Raw genomic sequence first — 20,759 nt, 5'->3', positions numbered from 1 at the left:
CCAGAGGCTTTTTGGGTAAGTTACGTGGATACTTCAGCTACATGTTCATTGTAGGAAGGCTTGGGTTCTACCCAAGTAGTGCGTGCTGGGCTAGAGGAGAGGGAGCTCAGATTCCCATGAGTAGTCCCAACAAGCATAACCACATAGGCTGATACTCTTCAGTGCAGTACTGAGGGAGTGCTGCACTGTCAGAGGTGCTGTATTTCGGATGAGACGTTAAACCAAGGCCCATCTGCCCTCACAGGTGGAGGTAAAAGAGTATGAGAGTTCTCCCCAGTGTCATGGCGAACATGAGTCCTTCAAGCAAGGTCACGAAAACAGATTATCTGGTCATTATCACATTACTGTTTGTAAGACCTTACTCTGCACAAATTGACAACTGTATTTCCTACACTTCAACAGGACTTCATTGGCTGTAAAGCCTTTGGGATTTCCTGAAGACATGAGAGGCACCATATAAATGCAAGTCCTTTCTTTCTTTGAGACCTCCTTAGCTGCTTCACCTTCCTGCTTGCTGGTTGTAGGGACTCTGGCTCTGATAGACGTGTGAGTCCTGTGTGTCGGCAGCATTGGTATGACATAAACACAACAGACAAAAAGCAGCTTCAAGTCTGACTGGTGTAGCTTGTACTCTCAATGGCAGGGACCCACGTATGAACCAGTTGTGGATTTGGCTGCAACTATACTGAAGGGGCAGTGAAGGAGTGCCAGGAGAGATTGGTGTAGCACCCCTTCTGAAAACCAAGGTAGGAGGCATGACCCGGTAGTTAGAGCTAGCTTGTTCAGAAGTGAAGTGTCAAAGCATTTCTTTACAGAAAGGGGTAGTGGAAACCTAAGACTCTCTTCCTCCACCCTGTAAATACTCTGGGACAATTGGAGCTTCCAGGGTAAATGGATTTGAGGTGCAGATCAGCCATGGTCCTTTTGAATGGTGGAACAGGTTCAAGGGGCTGAATGGCCTCCTCCTAACTGAACTTTACATGAACCAGAGCTGAGCATGTCGATGTTGTAGTTGAATATTTTGTCAGCTCACGCTATGAAGATCCAGATTGTTAGCAGCAACACCATTCCCAGCTCGTTCAGTGTGTGAATGTATGTAGGATTCACACCGCTCTAATGAGTTAATTTACATTTTTGCCCGCTGACAAATTTTTCTGATCGCTATTCAGGTGCAAGTGGCAACAATCCACTTGGTTTAAACGTGGATGACTTAAAATTGGATTAGCCCACCGACTGGCATCAAAGTCTACAGCATTAATCATGTACGCAATTAAAGAGTTAGAGAATTGTGGCACCGGTATCTGTATGCCTGGCCAGCACAGATAAGATTATATTGTGACAGCACAGATTTACTGCAGCTTATCTCCTGAGCAAGCATACCAGGTTTGGTTTGAGAGTAAATGGAGATTAAAATAAAGTTCTGGGTGCGACGGACTGACTCTCAACTGATTAGCCGTTTTCCCCAGAATGCCGTTGGATCCAGCTGCTCTTTCCCGGCTGGTCTGACCCCAGTTTTAATTGAAGTTGGGTAGAATTTAATTGCCCAGGGACAGGCGTGAAATTTCCAAAGGTTAGTCCCACCATATGTGCTTGTAATTCATTTAAAAGGCAATTTGTTCAACAGTAAGATCATTTTTTTGATGTTTCCCAATGATTCATAAATACAATTCCCAATTGCAGACCTGCCTTTTCTAAATCTCTTTCTTCTGCACACACTGACCTGAATTTTACCAGCCCTCTACGCTTGGGCTGGGAGGTAGGGGCGGAGTGCCCGTCACCTTCCTGACGCCAGGAAATTTTTATCAGTGATGAGGAAGTTCAAGAATGTCCTTCCCATGCAGAGACCAATTGAGGCTCTTAAGTGGCCAATTAAGGGACACTTGAGGGCGTCTTCCACTGCCGCTGGCATTTTACCAGCAGCTGGTGGGCCCCCCGCCATCTGGGAAGATCGCCCAGTGAAAACAGGTGGCCTCCTGATTGGCCGTGGAGGGGCCCCTCTGCAGGAAATGCTGCCCCCTTGGAAATCCCCCACCACCCCACCCTCACCAGCCCCTTACCCCACCCTTTGCCAGGCCTGCCTGATTGGACCCAGTGATCTCCGACCCCACTTGTGGGGAGGTCAGCATCCAGCGCTGAGTCTCCAGGCTGGGTGCAGTCCCAGCAGTGACCACCGCTCCCAGTGGCAGTGCTGAGACTGAAGAGCTGCTAGCCCTGATTGGCCAGCAGCTCTTGGAGTTAGGCTCCCCTCTTTTAATTGGACATGAGCCCCGGCACCAGGCAGTTAATTGCCCGAGTGGTAAAAAATGCGACAGGTTTCCCCCGAATGGCCGAGGCAGGGTTGCCCCTAGCTTTCCGGTCTGGCATCAGGACTCCCACAAAATTCAGCCCACTGACTGCACTGCTGTCCTGTTCAGTTAGAGCAAGTAACAAGGAAATGTTTTTGTCCTATTGGCTTCTTCCATCGACTGATTACTACTTAGCCCTCACTGAAGCTATCCTTTCATAACTACCCCCTGCTACCCCATTCCCCCACAGTATGTGCCCACTGTACCCTGTTGGCTGCGTGATTGCCCCATCTTGCCTTCTTCCCCAACTCCTCTCACACTTCATTCCTGTTTGCATATCTCAATCCATTTAGGGAGGTGGTGGCGTAGTGGTAATATCACAGGACTGGTAATCCAGAACCCGGACTAATGCTCTGGGGACATGGGTTCGAATCCCACCACGGCAGATGGTGAAATTTTAATTCAGTTAATACATCTGGAATTAAAAGCCAGTCTAATTATGACCATTGTCGATTGTTGTAAAAAACCCATCTGGTTCACTAATGTCCTTGAGGGAAGGAAATCTGCCATCCTTACCTGGTCTGGCCTACATGTAACTCTAGACCCACAGCAATGTGGTTGACTCTTAAAATGGTCTAGCAAGCCACTCAGTCCAAGGGCAAATTAGGGATGGGCAATAAATGCTGGCCTAGCCAGCGACACCCACATCCCACAAACGAATTTTAAAAAAAATTCCAACCCTGCCCCTTCCCTCTGCCGGTTATATTGTTCATCACTCTTCCAAACCTACAGTAATTTCTTCTGGGAGGTCTCCCTTAGACATTTGCACTGAACAATCTCCTGCCCTCACTCAGCCTCAGCCTGGATGTAAGATTCTGTACCCTCGCCGACACTGACCCCCTTCTCCTCTCCAACTCCAACCTCAAAATCATTAACAAACCTATCTCTGGTCACTTTCTCCTTTCCCTTACCCCCTGCATCTCCCTTTTCCACCCCACTATCTTCATCTTCCATTCTCCTAACATACTTTTACTCCTGCTGCTACCTCCCCAAAAATTCTTTTGTTTCTATGTCTGACACTCACATTCCCATCAAGTCACTTATTCATCTGCCCCCGCCATTAGGAATATTGCCTTCCTGTCAGTTGCATGTTTAACAATAACCATAGCAATCTCTATTCACTTAGTCTCTTGACGCTTTACCGTCACCACCCCCCCCCCCCCCCGCCACCACACCCCACGACTGCCTATATTTAACCTCCCTTCCTTTAAGTTTCTGAATGCATTGTCACTCCTTAGCTCCATGCTAATCTTTCAATGATTCTATGACAAACCCATACATGAAGTGAGGAAAACCTCCAGTGGTGGAGAGCTTTGGGGACCAGTGGTCCAAAGTCATCTATTTCTCCCAAACATGCTACACTTGCTGCTGGTATAGTTCCCACCTCCTAACCCTCCAGGTTGAGAGCCACAGAAGCAAGGCACCTGGTGCATGACTGGTCTAGTCATTCACAGTCAAACTTGATCTTCTCAAGGAATGCCGTGTTTCCCTCTTCTATTGGTCAAATGGTCTCCTTTTCTGCTTTAAGGTTCTATTGCACTATTCCATGGTCATCCCAGAATTTAAGGAGAACCAACTGACCCAATAAATGGCAAGCATAAAGAATTTATGGATTCTTTTGTTATAAAAATCAAGATTATCCATGTAGCTCCCTACGCCATTGCCCTTACAGAGGATTATATTGGATATACGACACAGAAACAGGCCATTCAGCCCAATCAGTCCTTGCTGTCGTTTATGCTCCACTTGAGCCTCCTCCCATCTTTCATCATCTAGATCTATCATCGTAACTCCCCCCTGTATCCCTTCTCCCTCATGTGTTTTTGCAGCTTCCCGTTAAATGCATCGATACTATTCACCTCAACCACTCCCTGTGGTAGCGAGTTCCACATTCTCACCACTCATTGAGGAAAGAAGTTTCTTCTGAATTCCCTATTGAATGTTTTGATGACTCTCTTCTAGTGATGGCTTCTAGTTATGCTCTTACCCACAAAAGCAAACATTCTCTCTCTATCCACTGTATCAAAACCTTTCATAATTTTAAAAACCTCTATTAGGTAACTCCTCAGCTGTGTTTTTTTCAAGACTAAAGAGATCCAGCCTATTCATTCTTACCTGATATGAATATGCACGCATCTCTGGTATCATCTTCATGTAAATCTTCACAGCCTCCGCTCCATTGCCTCTGTATCCTTTTTATAATATGGCAACCAGAACTGCACGCAGTACTCAAAGTTTGATCTAACTGAGGTTTGATACAGGTTTACCATAACCTCCCTACTTTTCAATTCTATCCCTCTAGAAATAAAGCCAAGTGCTTGGTTTGCATTTTTTAGGGAACTGCTAACCTGTGGTGTAACTTTTAGTGACTGGTGTATTTGCTCTTCGAGATCCCTCTGTATCTCTACCCCACCCAGACTCAGACCTTCCAAATAAGTGACCTCCCTATTCTTCCTACCACAATGTATTACCTCACATTGATCTGTGTTGAACTCCATTTGCCAATTATCTGCCCATTCTGCAATGTTCTCCTGTAATTTGTTGTAGCCCTCCTCAGTATTGACTATCCTCCCTTGCAATTTGTTGTCATCCGCAAATTTAGAAATTGTATTTTGAGTCCAAAGTCCAAATTGTTAATGTAAATTGTGAACAGCAGTGGTCGTAGCACTGATCCTTGTAGAACATCACTTCCCACCTTCCCTTGCTCTGAATAACTAACCTTTACTCCCACCCTCTGCTTTCTGTCTTGAAGCCAGCTAGCAATCCATTTTGCCACTTGTCCCTGGCTCCACAATCTCTGACCTTATTCATTAGTCTATTGTGGGGCACCTTATTGAAGGCCTTTTGAAAATCCAGATAAGTTGCATCTACTGCATTACCATTATCTACTCTCTCTGTTACCTCCTCAAAAAATTCAATAAGGTTGGTCAAGCAATATTTTCCCTTTTGGAATCCATGCTGTCTGTTCATTATTATATTTTTCTTTTCTAGATCTTTTTCTATTCTCTCCTTTATTAGGAATTCCATTATTTTTCTGACCATTAAGCTAACTGGTCTATAATTCCCAGGGCATGTTCTGCCCCCTTTATGAAATATAGGAATTACGTTAGCTATCTGCCAGTCCTCTGGCACTACAGCTTTTTCTAATGGATTATTAAATGTGTGTAGTAATGCCTCTGCTATCTCATCCCTATATTCTTTTGAAATGCATGGATGCAATCCATCTAGACCAGGTTCTTTATCCTCTCTGAGTTTGATTAGTTTATTCAATACATCCCTTTTTAAATTTTGAATGCACTTGTCTCATTACTAATCTCATCATTCAATGTCATCTCCATCTGTTCTGTCTCCCTGATAAATACATCCTGTTCTTCGTACACTCCATCTTCACCATCCTGAAGCTTCTTTGAGCCTCTCCCCAATCTGGCCTCATGTCCCTCTCTGTTTTATCCAGGTTTACCATCTAGGAGACCTACCTTCTCATCTCTTGATCTCTTCCACAGCCATATTTTTATTTCATGGCTGTCATTATTTCCCTTATTTATTTTTATTTAAAGATACAGCACTGAAACAGGCCCTTCGGCCCACCGAGTCTGTGCCGACCAATAACCACCCATTTATACTAACCCTACAGTAATCCCATATTCCCTACCACCTACCTACACTAGGGGCAACATACAATGGCCAATTTACCTATCACCTGCAAGTCTTTGGCTGTGGGAGGAAACCAGAGCACCCAGCTAAAAACCCACGCGGTCACAGGGAGAACTTGCAAACTCCGCACAGGCAGTACCCAGAATCGAACCCGGGTCCCTGGAGCTGTGAGGCTGCGGTGCTAACCACTGCGCCGCCTTCTCAAATGCCTACCCTTTGCTCCTGTATCCTTTTTCCCACTGCTGCCTGTATCTAACCTCCCTTCCCCTCCCTTCTAAGGTCTCAAAACATATTGTCACCCGTAGCTCCATGTCCAGTTTCCATCCTGCTCACAGCACTGAGATAACCTTAGTCAAAGCTATCAGTGACATTCCCTGTAACTGCAACCAAGGCACGTTGTCCTTTTCTTGTCCTCCAGGGTAGATTAGCCTCTCCTCTTCTCCTGCTTCTCCTTAATCTGAGCAGCTCAATGGGTAGCAATCTCACCTCTGTGTCAGAAGCTTGTGGGTTCAAGCTCCACTCCAGAGACTTAAGTACAAAAATCTCGGCTGACACTCCCAGTACCACAACTGAGGGAGTGCTGTACTATCACAGGGGCAATCATTCAAATGAGACATTAAACCAAGGCCCCATCTGCCCTCTCAAGTGGACATAAAAGATCCCATGGCACTATTTTGAAGAAGAGCAGAGGAGTTCTCCCTGGCCAATATTTATCTCTCAATCAACATCACAAAAACAGATTATGTAGTCATTATCACATTGCTGTTTGTGGGAGCTTGCTCTGTGCAAATTGTCTGCTACATTTCTTTCATTATAACAGTGGCTTCATCACATCCTGAGGTCATGCACGGCTCTATAGAAATGTGAATTACTCTTTCTTTCAAATTTGAAGAATTACTTGTTGTGTTTTGTTGTTGGAGGTCCACCAGTTAATTTTTTTAATTAGCTAAGATTTGATTGATAGAGTGTTTGTTTATGTTGTAAGCCACTCTTTCTCTTCCCAGCTCTCTTCAACCTGATTCCTGTGGGACTGCGAGTGGTGGCGATTCAAGGTGTGAAGTCTGGCCTCTACGTAGCCATGAATGGGGAGGGTCTCCTTTACAACTCGGTGAGTGCAGCCTCTTCATTTTCTCCCTTCTTCAGTCATTAATTAACATTGAGCCTTGAACCTGTTTCAGACCTCCTCTGTTCGATACCCCGGGCCACTCACCGTCCACTGTGCGGTATTGAGGGAAGCCTGGCATGGCCTACGGGTGACTGATGTGGAGGGTGCCAGTGAGCAATTTGAGGAGTTGGAAAGGTTTTGTCTGGTTTAGCTCAATTATTTTATGGAGGGAATAATCCAGATGAACTCTCAATTCATAAAGTTTAATCATCATAACTATTATATGGAATAATCCCTTTGAGTAAAGAAAAGTTTCAACATTTCACTTGTTATCATCATCCCTCTTTTCTCCTCCCTGCCCCAGTTGAGGGCTGATGTTTGAGGTTGAATGGATTGGCTTTGGTAAGGTTCAGGCCTCCTTCCAGTTTAGGTCTATCCCCTTTAGCCTTTATAGGAGTTGCCCATGGCTCAGAAGTTGGGGGTTTGAGGCCCAATAAAGTTGATGGTCCCTCCCCTCCTTTTCTCCCCACCCCATTCCCCATTAGTCGTGGAATAAAATGGTTCAAGATGGCTTCCTATTTCATACATGGAGTGGGGAGGGGGGTGGGTGGGAGCTTGGGGTGAATGGGAGGTGGGTTTTGCACTTAACTCTGTCTTGGGATGTTGGCAAATGTGGATTGGTTTGAGAGCAGTTTGAGGTCTGTTTTGGTGCATAGCAAATGGCTCACAACACAATCTGCCTGCTTTTCCGGAGTCAGTATTACTGAACCCCACAGGTGCTCATTAGATTACTGACTCCATAAGCCATTTCATACTGTTGTAATTCATTTTTGCATTAATGCCTCAAGTGAGTGTTTGAACAGCTCAGTCTCAGTTATATTTGCTACTTAATTATTGCTTCTATTTTTTCACCAATTGCTGCTTCAACCTCCTCCTCCTTCTGAAGGTGTTGTTGACTAATAATTCAGAGGTCGCGAGTTCAAATCCCATCCCTCAACCACTTGCTTAATTACTTACTAGAAAAACTCTGTGACCGCCCAATTGTTCTTTCTAGTTTTCTGGTTCTTGGCTTTCGATGTTGAATTAGAGCAAACATTTACTAAGTGTCTGGATGATGCACTAGTTTGTAATTTGTCGTAATATTATAATTTCAAGCATTAATGGATCCAGGTCACGTCCCCAAAAATTGCACAAGGAATCATTGCTGAAAGGCTGGATGGAGGGTAAAACATTTGTGCTTTGTTTAGGAATGAATGCTTCTTGCGGCTGATTCAGTGGCTGTACACAGAATGCTTCTACCTCACTACCTGCTCCCATAGTTTGGGTTGGCTTCACCCCGACAGTCCGGAAATTCTCCTGACAGTATCCTTCAAAGATAAAATGTCAATGTTTCATTGGTTTCAGCCCCGACTAGAGAAATTCATTCTCCTGATACGGACACAGTGCTTTCATCTGAGCTCAAAAATAATTCCTTTAACCCTTTTGGATTGGATGAGACGTTAATCTGAGGCTCCGCCTGCCCTCTTGGATGGACGTGATCGATCCCATGACATTATTTGGAAAAATATCTCTTGATGTCCAGGCCAAGGCGGCCAAAAACAGATGATCTGGTCCTTCGTGTCATTGCTGTTTGTGGGAGCTTGCTTTGTGTAGATTGACTGCTGCATTTTCTTACAGAACAGTGACTGCACTTCAAGAGTAATTCAGTGGCTTTGAAGTGCCTGAGAGTGTCTTGTGGATCTGATACAGTGCTGTGAAAATGCAACTTCTTTCCCTTCATTCCCATTATGCAGTTTATTCTTTGGCTTCTTTACTTCCTGAAAGTGTGTACAGGTCATCACAGGAGCAGGTCACATGAAGGGAGGTCTCAGTAGGTCCCTGGGGACAGGGATGTGAAGAGAGAATCATAGAATAATACAACACAGAGGAGGCTCGAGGCAATGGTAGTAAAAAATTACGACTGGCTTTGATGTAGTAAATAAGGAGAAACTGTTACTAGTGGTAGACAGGTTAGTCACCAGATTTAAGGTAATTGGCAAAAAGAACCAGAGGGGAAGATGAGAATTTTTTTTTATTATGGTTTGTAAGGTGTGTCCGAAGGGGTGGTAGAAGTGGTAGTAACTTTCAAAAGTGATTTGGATATACACTTCTAAATAAAAAAAAAATGCTGGGTTATGGGGAAAGAGCATGGGACCAATTGGTTAGCTCTTTCTAAGAGCTGACACAGGCATGTTGGGCCGAATGGCCTCCTTCTGTGATGTAAGATTCTATGAATTTAACAGTGTAGGAGAGTTCCATGTTATCTATGTCCACTTTAAGTTTAACTGGTCAGCTTGATAGTGGTTCTTTTGAGAGTTGGAGAGGGAGGAGAAGAGTATTTGCATTGGTTCTGATGTTCAATCTTGTTCGATCTGCCTGGACTGAAAAGTACCAACAAGCAAGATCCTTCAGGTTTCTGTCTTCAGCTGTTCATTTGAAGCCTTTACAAAAGATATCGCCTCATTAAATATTTATGCAGCAAGTCTGTACAACATAGAAATCGCTCTCTGGTACTGCAGCTTCTGCTGCTTGTAATATTCCGCATTAGAAATTTATAGGCCAGACTTTGACAAATATCATGCAGTGTTGTCACAGAGAGCTGGGAGAAGATTTCACTGCCTACTCACCTGCTAATCACTGACTATCTCTGATCTGCTGCTTAGGCTGAAAGGTATCTGATAGAGAAAGGTCTTTTAAGGTTATGAAAGGGTTTGATAAGGGTAGACAGAGAGAAGATGTTTCCACTTATGAGTGAGACCAGAACTCGGGGCCATAAATATAAGATGGGGGAATTCAGGAGAAACTTCTTTACCCAGAGAGTAAAGAACTCTTTACTCTAGACTCCTAGAATGAGTGGCTTAGGTGAGTAGTATAGAGGCATTTAAAGAGAAGCTGGAGGAGCACATGATGGTGAAAGGGATAGATGGATATGGTAATGGGGAGAAATGATGTGTGGAGCATAAACACTGGCAATGGACCAGCTGGGCTCAATGTAAAACCTGTCACTTAAAGATCAAGTGACTCTAACTGTAAACACTCAAGCCTAGATTTTAACCTAACTCGCCCAGCAAGTTTGGGTCAGATGCACGTTTAACACCCTACCCACAATCACCCATCACCACGGACCTCCCCACCCCCCAACCGATTTTATTGAAGTCAATGGATCGGAGGGAGGGTGTAAAACAGGTGTCAAACCTGAACCTGCCCCATTCTCGGCAGAAGGGTCAAGATTAGGAGGTGTACACCCCTTTAGATTAGAGATACAGCACTGAAACAGGCCCTTCGGCCCACCGAGTCTGTGCCGACCATCAACCACCCATTTATACTAATCCTACATTCCTACCAAACATCCCCATCTGTCCCTATATTTCCCTACCACCTACCTACACTAGTGACAATTTATAATGGCCAATTTACCTACCAACCTGCAAGTCTTTTGGCTTGTGGGAGGAAACCGGAGCACCCGGAGAAAACCCACGCAGACACAGGGAGAACTTGCAAACTCCACACAGGCAGTGCCCAGAATCGAACCCGGGTCCCTGGAGCTGTGAGGCTGCAGTGCTAACCACTGCGCCACTGTGCCGTGTACAAAATTATGACAGGCTTAGATAAGGTAGACAAGGAAAAACTGTTTCCATTAGCTGATGGTACAAGGACTAGGTGACACAGATTTAAGGCTGTGGGCAAGAGATGCAGTGCGAATGTGAGGAAGAACATTTTTACGTAGCGAGTGCTAATGACCTGGAACTCGCTGCCTACGAGGGTGGTGGAAAAGGAGGAGATTGATGATTTCAAAAGGAAATTGGATGGGCACTGAAAGGAAATAAACTTGCAGAGCTATGGGAATTGATTAACTTGTTCCACAGAGGGCTGGCATAGACTCGATGGGTCAAATGGCCTCCTTCTAAGCTCTAAATGACTTTCTTGCTTTCTCATTCTCAATTTCTCTCTTTCTCTAACTCTACCTCTCTGCCTTTACCTCTTGACCTCTGTGAATCTGCTTTCCTCCCTCCCTCCATCTCTATTCTAGCTGGAAGAATCCTGTATGAAATGGGTTTGAACAGCCTTGTGTGTGTTTGGATTTCACTGTGTACTGATCAATGGCAGAGAATGGTGAATGTGAAGACATTAACAATGCAGCAAGCTTTCTTTTCTGATATCAGGGTAATATAAAGGGTGCTTTTCCTGATACCTAACCTGTACTGTACCTGTCCCGGGAGTGTTTGATGGGGACAGTGTAGAGAGAGCTTTACTCTGTATCCAACCCCGTTTTTTTTTTCCGTTTTTTTTAAAGGTGGCCTTTATACCCCAGGCCCCTTTTATATTTTTCACATCGAGGGGGCCTTTATTCCTCAGGCCCCTTTTATGTACATATTTACAGTTTTAAAATAACTTCATTAAAACCAGATAAATAAACAAAAAACTCAAATTAAAATGCCATTCTCGGCGTCGACGATGCACTCCAGTCCCTGCGGCGCCCACCGGTCGCGGAAGGCCTCAAGCGTACCGGCGGACACCGCATTTTCCTTTTCCAGGGACACCCGGGCGCGAACGTAACCGCGGAAGAGGGGCAGGCAATCGGGGAGGACGGACCCCCCCGACGGCCCGCAACCTGGACCTGTGAATTGCCACCTTGGCCAGGCCCAGGAGCAGACCGACGGGGAGATCCTCCTCCCAGCCCAAGCCCCTCCGCACCGGGTGCCCAAAGATCAGGAGCGTGGGACTGAAGTGCAGCCAGAATTTGAGGAGCAGCCCCTTCAGATACTCAAATAGGGGCTGCAACCTCGCACACTCCATATAAACGTGGAACACGGACTCGTCCAGGCCGCAGAAAGTACAGGCGGCCTGGGAGTCCGTGAACCTACTTAAAAGCCAATTGCACGGGACTGCTCTGTGCAGCATCCTCCACCCCAGGTCCCCGATGTAAAGGGGGAAGACTCCCGCGTAGAGAGACCTCCATCGGGGTTTCCCCTTGCCGCCAGATGGCAACGCGGACCGCCAGGGCGTGTCCGGCCGGCTGACGAGGGCGAGGAAGTGGAGAGTGTGCAGGAGCAGCCCATACAGGAAACCCCTCCGCGCCGATTGGAATGGCACGGAGGGCATTTCCGAGAGGCGGCTTGGGTTGTGTGGGTCCGGCTCCCGAGGAGGGTTTCGGGGCCTGGGTCCGATGAGCAGTTCCGGCCGAGCGGGGGTCTGCTCGGCCGGGATCGCTCCGCACACCCGAGCCCCCTCGCCACCCGCAGTGAGGGACATCCCGGGGGTTTCGGCGACTCCTCCACCTGCCGGACCGTCCCCGGAGTCAGCCGCCCGGACAGCCAAGGCGCTCTCCTCCGCCGGCGAGGGAGCGCCCTGACTGGAGGCGACCATGTTCCAGACTCGGAATAGATTCCGGTAAAAGACAGGCAACTCCCTCAGAGAGGCGCGGCTAACGGACTCTACCGGGAGCTGCGTGTCGTCTTGAAGGCAGTGACACTGGCGGAAATAATACGTCGCCAGCGCACACCATCTGGGAGGACGCTCGACGTACAGGTATCTCTGTAGGGTCCGAAGGCGGAGAGTCGCAGCCTGGGTGCGGACACACACCAGCGACTGACCGCCCTCCTCGATCGAGAGACTCAGGACCGCGGCAGAGACCCAGTGTTTCCTCTTGCCCCAGAAGAAATCGACGAGTTTCTTCTGGATCTTGGTGGCAAATACAGGGGGCGGGGCCAAAGTGACCAACCGGTACCACAACATGGAGGCCACCAGTTGGTTTATGACTAGCGCTCGGCCCCTGTAGGAAAGCACTCGGAGCAGTCCTGTCCAGCGCCCCAGCCGAGCGGTGACTTTGGCCTCCAACTCCTGCCAGTTTGCCGGCTAGGCTTCCTCAGCGGGGCTAAGGTGGACTCCCAGATAGAGGAGGTGTGTGGTGCTCCACGCAAAAGGTGTCATCTCCTCCGGCAGGGAGTCCACCCGCCACTGACCCACCAGGAGTCCGGAACATTTCTCCCAATTGATCCTCGTGGAGGACGCGACAGAAAAGGTCTGCCGGCAGTCGCGCATCCTCCGCAAGTCAACGGGATCTGTGATTGCGAGGACCACGTCGTCGGCATAAGCCGAGAGGACGACCCGCATGGCCGGCTCACGCAGAGCCAATCCCGTCAACCTCCTGCGAAGCAGGCACAGGAAGGGCTCCACGCAGATGGTATACAATTGGCCGGACATGGGGCATCCCTGACGCACTCCTCTCCCAAAGCGAAGGGGCGCCGTCAAGGACCCGTTAACTTTGACTAGACACTCTGCGGCGGCGTATAGAAGTCGGACCCGGGCCACGAAATGCGGCCCGAGTCCGAAAGCGCGCAGAGTCCCGAAAAGGTATTCGTGATCCACCCTGTCGAACGCCTTCTCCTGATCGAGGGAGAGAAAGGCGACCGACTGACCAGTCCTCTGGGAAAGTTGGATCAGGTCCCGGACCAGGTGGATGTTGTCCTGGATGGACCGGCCCGCGACCGCGTCGGACTGGTCGGGGTGGATCATGTGCACCAGCACGGAGCCCAAGCGGGTAAAGATCTTATAATCCGTGCTGAGGAGGGAGACCGGACGCCAGTTTTTAAGCAGGCGGAGATCGCCCCTCTTCGGCAGTAGGACGATGACCGCCCTGCGCCACGAGAGGGGCATCTCCCCGGTTGCCAGGCTTTCCTCCAGGACCCACGCGTAATCGTCCCCCAGGACGTCCCAGAACGCCCTGAGGAACTCCACGGTTAACCCATCCAGCCCTGGGGATTTGCCCCTTGAGAGCTGGTGGAGGGCGCCAGTCTGCTCCGCCAACGTGAGCGGAGCCTCCAATCCTTCGGCGCCCTCCGGGCTGACCTGCTGCAGGTCCTCCCACAAAACTCTGCGCGCATCCTCGCTGGACGGATCCGGAGAGAACAACGCACTGCAATAAGTACGGACCAGGAGGCCCATTCCCTCCGGATCCGTGATGGAGGATCCGTCGTCGGCCAGCAGCTCGATGAGCTGCTTACAGACCCCCCGCCATTTTTCCAGCGAGTAGAAGAAGAGTGAGGCGCGGTCCAAATCTTCCAGGATCTGGATCCGCGACCTCACGTAGGCACCTCGGGACCCTATGAGCTGCAGGTCCCTCAGCGCGCCCTTCTTCTCTTTGTACGCCTGCCACAGGGCCGGGTCCACGACGGCATGACCGAGGCGGGACTCCAAGTCGAGCACCTCCCTCTCAAGGCGCCCGATCTCGGCTTCCCGCCTCTTGGTCGACCCCTTCGCGTACTCCTGACAGAAGACGCGGGTGTGAGACTTGCCCACATCCCACCATAGCCTCAAGGAGGGGAAGCCCCCCCGCTTCCTTCTCCAGTCGGCCCAGAATCGACAGAACGAGTCCCGAAATCGCTCGTCCTCCAGCAGCCGGTTGTTAAAGTGCCAGTACGCGGACCCCGCCCGCGTGCGGAGCGGAGTGAACTCCGCCCACACCAGGCGGTGGTCCGAGCATGGCACCAGCCGCATGGAGGCCGCCGAGACGCGGGAGACGTACGCCTGCGAAAAGTAGAGGCGGTCGATTCACAACCCTCCTCCTCCAGACCTCCACGTGAAGGCGCTGGAGTCGGGATGGAGATTCCGCCAGACGTCCAGCAAGTTAAGGGAGCTGATCAGTCCCCTCAACCTCTCCACCGACGCTTGGCCGCGCTGGGGACCGGAGCGATCCCCCACCTTGAGGGTGCAGTTAAAATCCCCCCGAGGATGATGCACTCGCCGCTATCAATGGAGCCGAAGAGAGCGGACACTTCTTCAAAGAAGCGCGCTTGCAACGCGCCGGGCCTGGGCGCATACACGTTCACAAAGTGGAGCAGCACGCTACCCAGGTGAACGGCAAGGTGGAGCAAGCGGCTCGGCACTAGCTCCTTGACCCCCAAGATCTCCGGCTGAAAGGTCGGGGCCAACAAGACAGCCACCCCACACGAAACGGGTGAGGTGACTCATGTGGACCCCACCCTGCCAATCCAGGAGCCAGGTGGCTTCGTCTCCCGGAACAGTGTGGGTTTCCTGCAGAAAGCTCACCGCGTATCTCCCTTCCCTAAGGACTGAGAGATTGTGAAATCTGCGGTGAGACCCCCTGCTGCCGTTGATGTTGAGGCTGGCTATGGTTATCTTCATGTCAAAGGTACTTAAAACCCGTCACCAACACCTCACTGTGAGGAGGGAGTGGAAGTGCACCTGGCCTTCCACTCCCCCAGCAACCCATTGAGGAACACATTAAAACGGCGCCTCTCAACCAGTTTCACGCCCGCGCACCTGCCCGCTTTCTTCAGGGCGGCACGGACGGACTGTATGATCAGCGCCAGATTCGACCAACGGCCAAGGGCCAGATGAACTTCATCGTGGCAACCCCTGCAAGCTGCGAGGAAATCCCGGAGTTCCGCCGTGGCGATGAGAGGAGATTCGGTGGGAGGCACGAGGGACTCCACCACCTCACTGGCGATGGAATCAAGATCATCCTCCGTGCCCCACACCGAATCCCCACCCTCCTCCGGTTCGTCACCGCCAGCGGCCGACACATCCACCACACACTGTGGGGCGGACATCCCGGCCGCGCGAGCTGATCCCGCCTCCGTCACGATCCCACCCCCAGGATCGATGGCGGAGGAGTCCTCTCTGGGTTCTATTGTGAAACTGGAGCCTGTGGGTACCAGCAGTTCAGGATCCCCCTCCACCTCCGTCCCCAGACCAATCAGTGGTCCAGGGGAGACAGAAGTTCCCGACTCCGGAAATCCTGCCGGAGCCAGACCGGAGGCGGAGAGAGGAGGCCATCTCCCGCTCCGCCAGCACCCACAGGCCCAGCAGATGGGGCAGCATTCTCGGTTATAACTGGGTCGGGTGTCTCCTGGTTGGTGGTAGACTCCGGCTGGGAGGGCCGACCCTTTGGGGCCCCGCCCTCCTCTCTACTCAGGGCACCCGACCCAGTGGCAGTGGCAGAATGGGCGGCGTCCCCAGGCTCCCCCACAACAAGCAGGGCTCCACTGGCTTCCCCTGGAGGGGCCACACGTACAGGTGTCTCCCCCTCCACTCCATCCTGAGAAATAGGGAGCTCCTGCCCAGACTTTGCAGCCTTGATGGTGGTGGTGGTGGTAGGGGAAACCTGGGGACCCGAAACAGGAGACACCCCTCCTCCAACAGATGGACACTGCGCCTCAGGGCCCCTTGTCACCTCTGTGGAGGGGTGCCTTCTCCTCTTTTTCCCAGTTGGGTGCAGAGGCTCAGAGACCTCCATGTCATCAGAGGCCTCCGCACTCTCTTTTTTCTTATTCACCCTGGGCCTGAGCTCAGCCCTGGGGCAAGTTGACTTCCCGAGATCGGGCCTTGGGCTGAGCTCAGGCTCGGGTAGTGTCACGATATCCAGGGGACGCGCCTCTCGATGTTTATTTCTCCTCCGCGCCTTCCTTCCACTTGGACGGTCACCCTCCTCCCTGCCGGAGGCCGTGAAAACCACAGCCTCCGGTACCGACTGAATGGTATCTGGTGGTGGTGTAGTGGGGGTGGGAGGAGGTGCAGCGTCGCCACCCTGGGCCGCTGAGTTGGAGTTGGCAGCCGGGACGTTGGGGCAGTTCTTACGAACATGCCCCACCCCCTTACAGACATGGCACCGCACCCCGTCCAAGGTCCAGAAGACGCGGTAGGCCGTCCCCTGGAATTCTACATTGAAGTGGCCCTCTGTCACCTCCTCCCGCGCCAGCTGCATGAATAACTGGCGGCGGAAGGAGTACACGTGTCGGAGGCTGTTCTCCCGAAGACCGAGCGGGACTGGGGTGAGCCCCGTCTTTACCTCCCCCAGATGGTGCAGGTGGGGAAGGCGGAGCTCACCAGGAATGAAGGGCGGGACGTTGGATAAAATGACCCTTTGCGCAGTGGCCTCCAGGGGGTCCACTGGCAGAAAGGTCCCGCCCACGGTGAGCCCCTTGCTCAGAGCCAGGGACACCGCCCGCTCGGTCTTCAGGAATAACACTGCGTTCCCGTACATTTTAGAGGCTGCAACAATGGCCGAAGGGCCGACAACCTCGGCCATTGCTTTCACGCATGCCTCTATCGTCATGTTTGGGTGGACGTAACTCTTGACCCCATGCTTCGATGTTATTAATGCAAACGGTGACGGGGCAACAGGTGCAGCTGCAGCAGCCGCAGCAGCATATGTGCGGGAAGGCCCGCCACCGGCGAAGGAGGGCCTGCCATGGGGTCTAAGAGCCACGTCCACCCCCAAGAAGCAAAGCAATTTTACACAATTGAAACAAAACAAACAAACTTAAAACAAGGTGGAGTGGGAGTAGAGGAGGATAGGGGTAGGAAGGTAAAGGAAAAAGGGGGGATAGGTGACTGAGGCGACTGAGTGGAGGAAGGGAGAGAAAGGCTGAAAGGGATGTTTGATCCAACTGCCAGTTGGAGCACCTTTGTAACAATTAGTCCAAAACTGTTTGTTGTCTTCCAGTTGGGGGAGGCTTCTTCGCTCGGGATGGCTGGAGCCGCCCGGTACTCTCCTTTTCTGCTTTTAACAAGACAGTCTTCACCCGGGCAACTCCAGCTGTCCCGAGCAGGCAGTTGGGGTGGGGAGGGAGCTCCCTGTGTGCAAGCACCACTACAAATACAGGGGCCCCCTACTGTATTTGGCAGCCCCACCTAAGACTTCCGGCCTCTTCTCCCTCCCCCAAACAGTTCAAACTTAAGAGTTTTTCAAGTACCCTGACACCCACCTCTCCAAAACAATTGCAGCCTTCCTTGATGGTTTCTCTCCACTCTGCATTCACCTCTCTCCACTTTCTCCAATTACTCCAGTCTCCTCTCTCCAGTTGCTGCAGCACAGATGCAGCTGCTCCCCCTGATTGCTGGCAGGAAGTGCTCCAAATTGCCCAGCCAATCACAGTGCTGTGCCTGTCCTGGGAGTGTTTGATGGGACAGTGTCGAGGGAGCTTTATTCTGTATCTAACCCCGTGCTGTACCTATCCTGGAAGTGTTTGATGAGGACAGTGTAGAGGGAGCTTTATTCTGTATCTAACCCATGCTGGACCTGTCCTGGGAGTGTTTGATGCTGGTGCAAAGTGCCCTTAATAGAAATGTGTCCATTAAGGATATAAGGATATACTTGTACTGGAGGCAGTGCAGCGAAGATTTACTAAATTGGTCCCTGGGATGAGGGGGTTCTCCTATGATGGGAGGCTGAGTAAATTGGGTCTGTATTCTCTGGAGTTTAGAAGAATGAGAGACGATCTAATTGAGACATACAAGGTTCTGAAGGGGCTTGGTAGAGTAGATGCTGAGAGATTGTTCCCAATGGTAAAGGAATCTAGAACACGGGGACACAGTCTCAGGGTAAGGAGTCAATCATTCAGGACTGAGATGAGGAGAAATTACTTCACTCAAAGGGTTGTGAATCGTTGGAATTCTCTACCCCAGAGGGTTGTGGATGCTCCATCATTGAATACATTTAAGGCTGAGATAGGTAGATTTTTGGTCTCATAGGGAATCAAGGGATATGGGGAGTGAGCAGGAAAGTGGAATTGAAGCCCAAGATCAGCCCTGATCATATTGAATGACGGAGCAGGCTCAATGGGCCGTATGGTCTACTTCTCCTATTTCTTGTGTTGTATTCCCCAGAGGCGCAAGGGGAGAACCAACTGTGTAACAGCCCCGACAAACAAATTTCTCTGCAGCACCTGTGGAAGAGCCTGTCACTCTAGAATTGGCCTTTGTAGACACTCCAGGCGCTGCTTCACAAACCACTGACCACCTCCAGGTGCTTATCCATTGTCTCTCGAGATAAGGAGGCCAAAGAGAGAGATTCCCCAGAACTAATACCGTTTACCTTGCTGAGCACACAATTATTCTAAAGAAGTACTTTATTCGGAAATATCGCAGTCATAGATAAAAGCACATTAGCTGGGAAGGGGTGGCAGTGGGAGTTATGGTCAACTGTTGGTTCAATTCCTATTTAATTTATTATTAGGGGCATTTTTTGTAATATTGCTGCAGTGATTATTTCTCTGGGGTTAATTCCCCAGTATTTATTTTTCCCCAGCAGATAGTCTCTGCTTATTCAGCATTAGCTGTCTTGTGGAATTTTCAAAAAGGGTGCCTCGTAGCCCAATTGCAGCTAATGAGTTCTTTGAAGCTCAGTCCTTAGTGATGGGGACTCCCTGGGCAGATAAAAATGTAAATCACTGAATTCTTCAGTTCAGAGGCAGACCATTAGTGGCAGTGTCCGACATCCAGACATATGAAAAATGAAGTCAACCCTCTGGTCCATCCAGTCTGTCCATCACAATTGTAACACCTTGTGTATTAGAATATATACACTCTCCATCACAGCCAAGATTCATTCAAACAAGTCATCAGGACCACCTGATAAAGAACTTGCATTTCCATTTCCCAACTACAGGACGTCCCAAAACACATCACAGCCTGGACACCAGCAGTAGCGTTTCACAGTGTAGTGAAGTGATTTGAGACGTCTCGAGGTTGTGGAAGGCGCTATAGAAAAGCAAATCCTTTTTTCTCTTCTCAAATTACAGATGCTCGTGTTTATTCCTGACAGCGTTGTCAGAGTATTTGACTTGGGGGAAGACATCACAAAAAACCTGATCCTGTTGCCGCCTTGTCCATGAGTGTACATTTCAACATGTGTCATTTAATGAGCAGGAATGGGAACCCAAGTTTTCTGTTCCCCCAGCTGTAGCCTGTGGTACTGAGGTAATTATAATGCCCCTACTGAACGGCAGCTGAGGTCAGCTGCTGGTGGGGGGGGAGCCAGTGATGATAATGCCGTTGGGTGTCCAGGGGAAGTGGTTACATTCTCTCTTGTTGGAGATGGTCATTGCCTGGCACTTGCATGGCACAAATGTCACTTGTCACTTATCAGCCCAAGCCTGGATGTTTTCCAGGTCTTGCTGCATCTTCATCAAGGATTCTTCATCAAGACTCATACAACGCAAGTGGTCAACTCCCAACATGAATCGGTACTTTCAGGAGGGGAGGGGGAAAATAATCAAAAAGAATTGCACTGATTTTACAGCACAGAAACTCTACTTCATTTCATCCTATCAGCATATCCTTCTATTCCTTTCTCCCTTGTGTGTTTATCCAGTTTCCCCTTAATGTACCTGTACTATTCACCTCAACCGTTCCCTGTGGTCCTGAGTTCCACATTCTCACCACGCTCTGGGTAAAATAGTTTGACTAAGTTCCCTACCAGATTTATTGGTGTTTGTCTTATATTTATGACCCCTAGTTTTGGTCTCCACCACAAGTGCAAATATCTTCATCTGTATCTTTTTATAATTAGTAAGACCTCTATCAGGTAACCCCTCCGTTTTCTCTTTTCTAGAGAAAAGAGCTCCAGCCTGTTTAGTCTTTCCTGATGGGAATATCCTCTCAGTTCTGGTATCATCTGTGTAGCTTTTTTTTGTACCTCTCCATTGTCTCGATATCCTTTTTAAAGACTCACTGTCTTAATGAGCTCAAGTACTGGGGAGTTCCGATCATCAGTGTCTGAGCACTTGTTGATCATCATTTAGCTGACACATATCATAGAGTGCGTTGAAGTAGCCTAGTCCAACTAACCTCTTTGCAAACCTAATGGTCTC

At 49.7% G+C, this 20,759-nt stretch overlaps 1 protein-coding gene across 1 annotated transcript in view; it reads left to right on the top strand.

The window, feature by feature from the left end:
• Window positions 1-20,759, top strand: part of fgf12a (fibroblast growth factor 12a) — a 171,231-nt gene that overhangs the window by 34,204 nt on the left and 116,268 nt on the right. Inside the window, exon 5 of the mRNA XM_068041596.1 lies at window positions 7,004-7,107. Coding sequence (XP_067897697.1) covers window positions 7,004-7,107 — 104 coding nt within the window. The remainder of the gene's footprint in view (window positions 1-7,003; window positions 7,108-20,759) is intronic.

This window comes from Heterodontus francisci, chromosome 11 (genome assembly GCF_036365525.1).
Source record: "Heterodontus francisci isolate sHetFra1 chromosome 11, sHetFra1.hap1, whole genome shotgun sequence".
Taxonomy (NCBI): domain Eukaryota; kingdom Metazoa; phylum Chordata; class Chondrichthyes; order Heterodontiformes; family Heterodontidae; genus Heterodontus; species Heterodontus francisci.
This window is presented reverse-complemented; position numbering and strand designations above follow the sequence as displayed.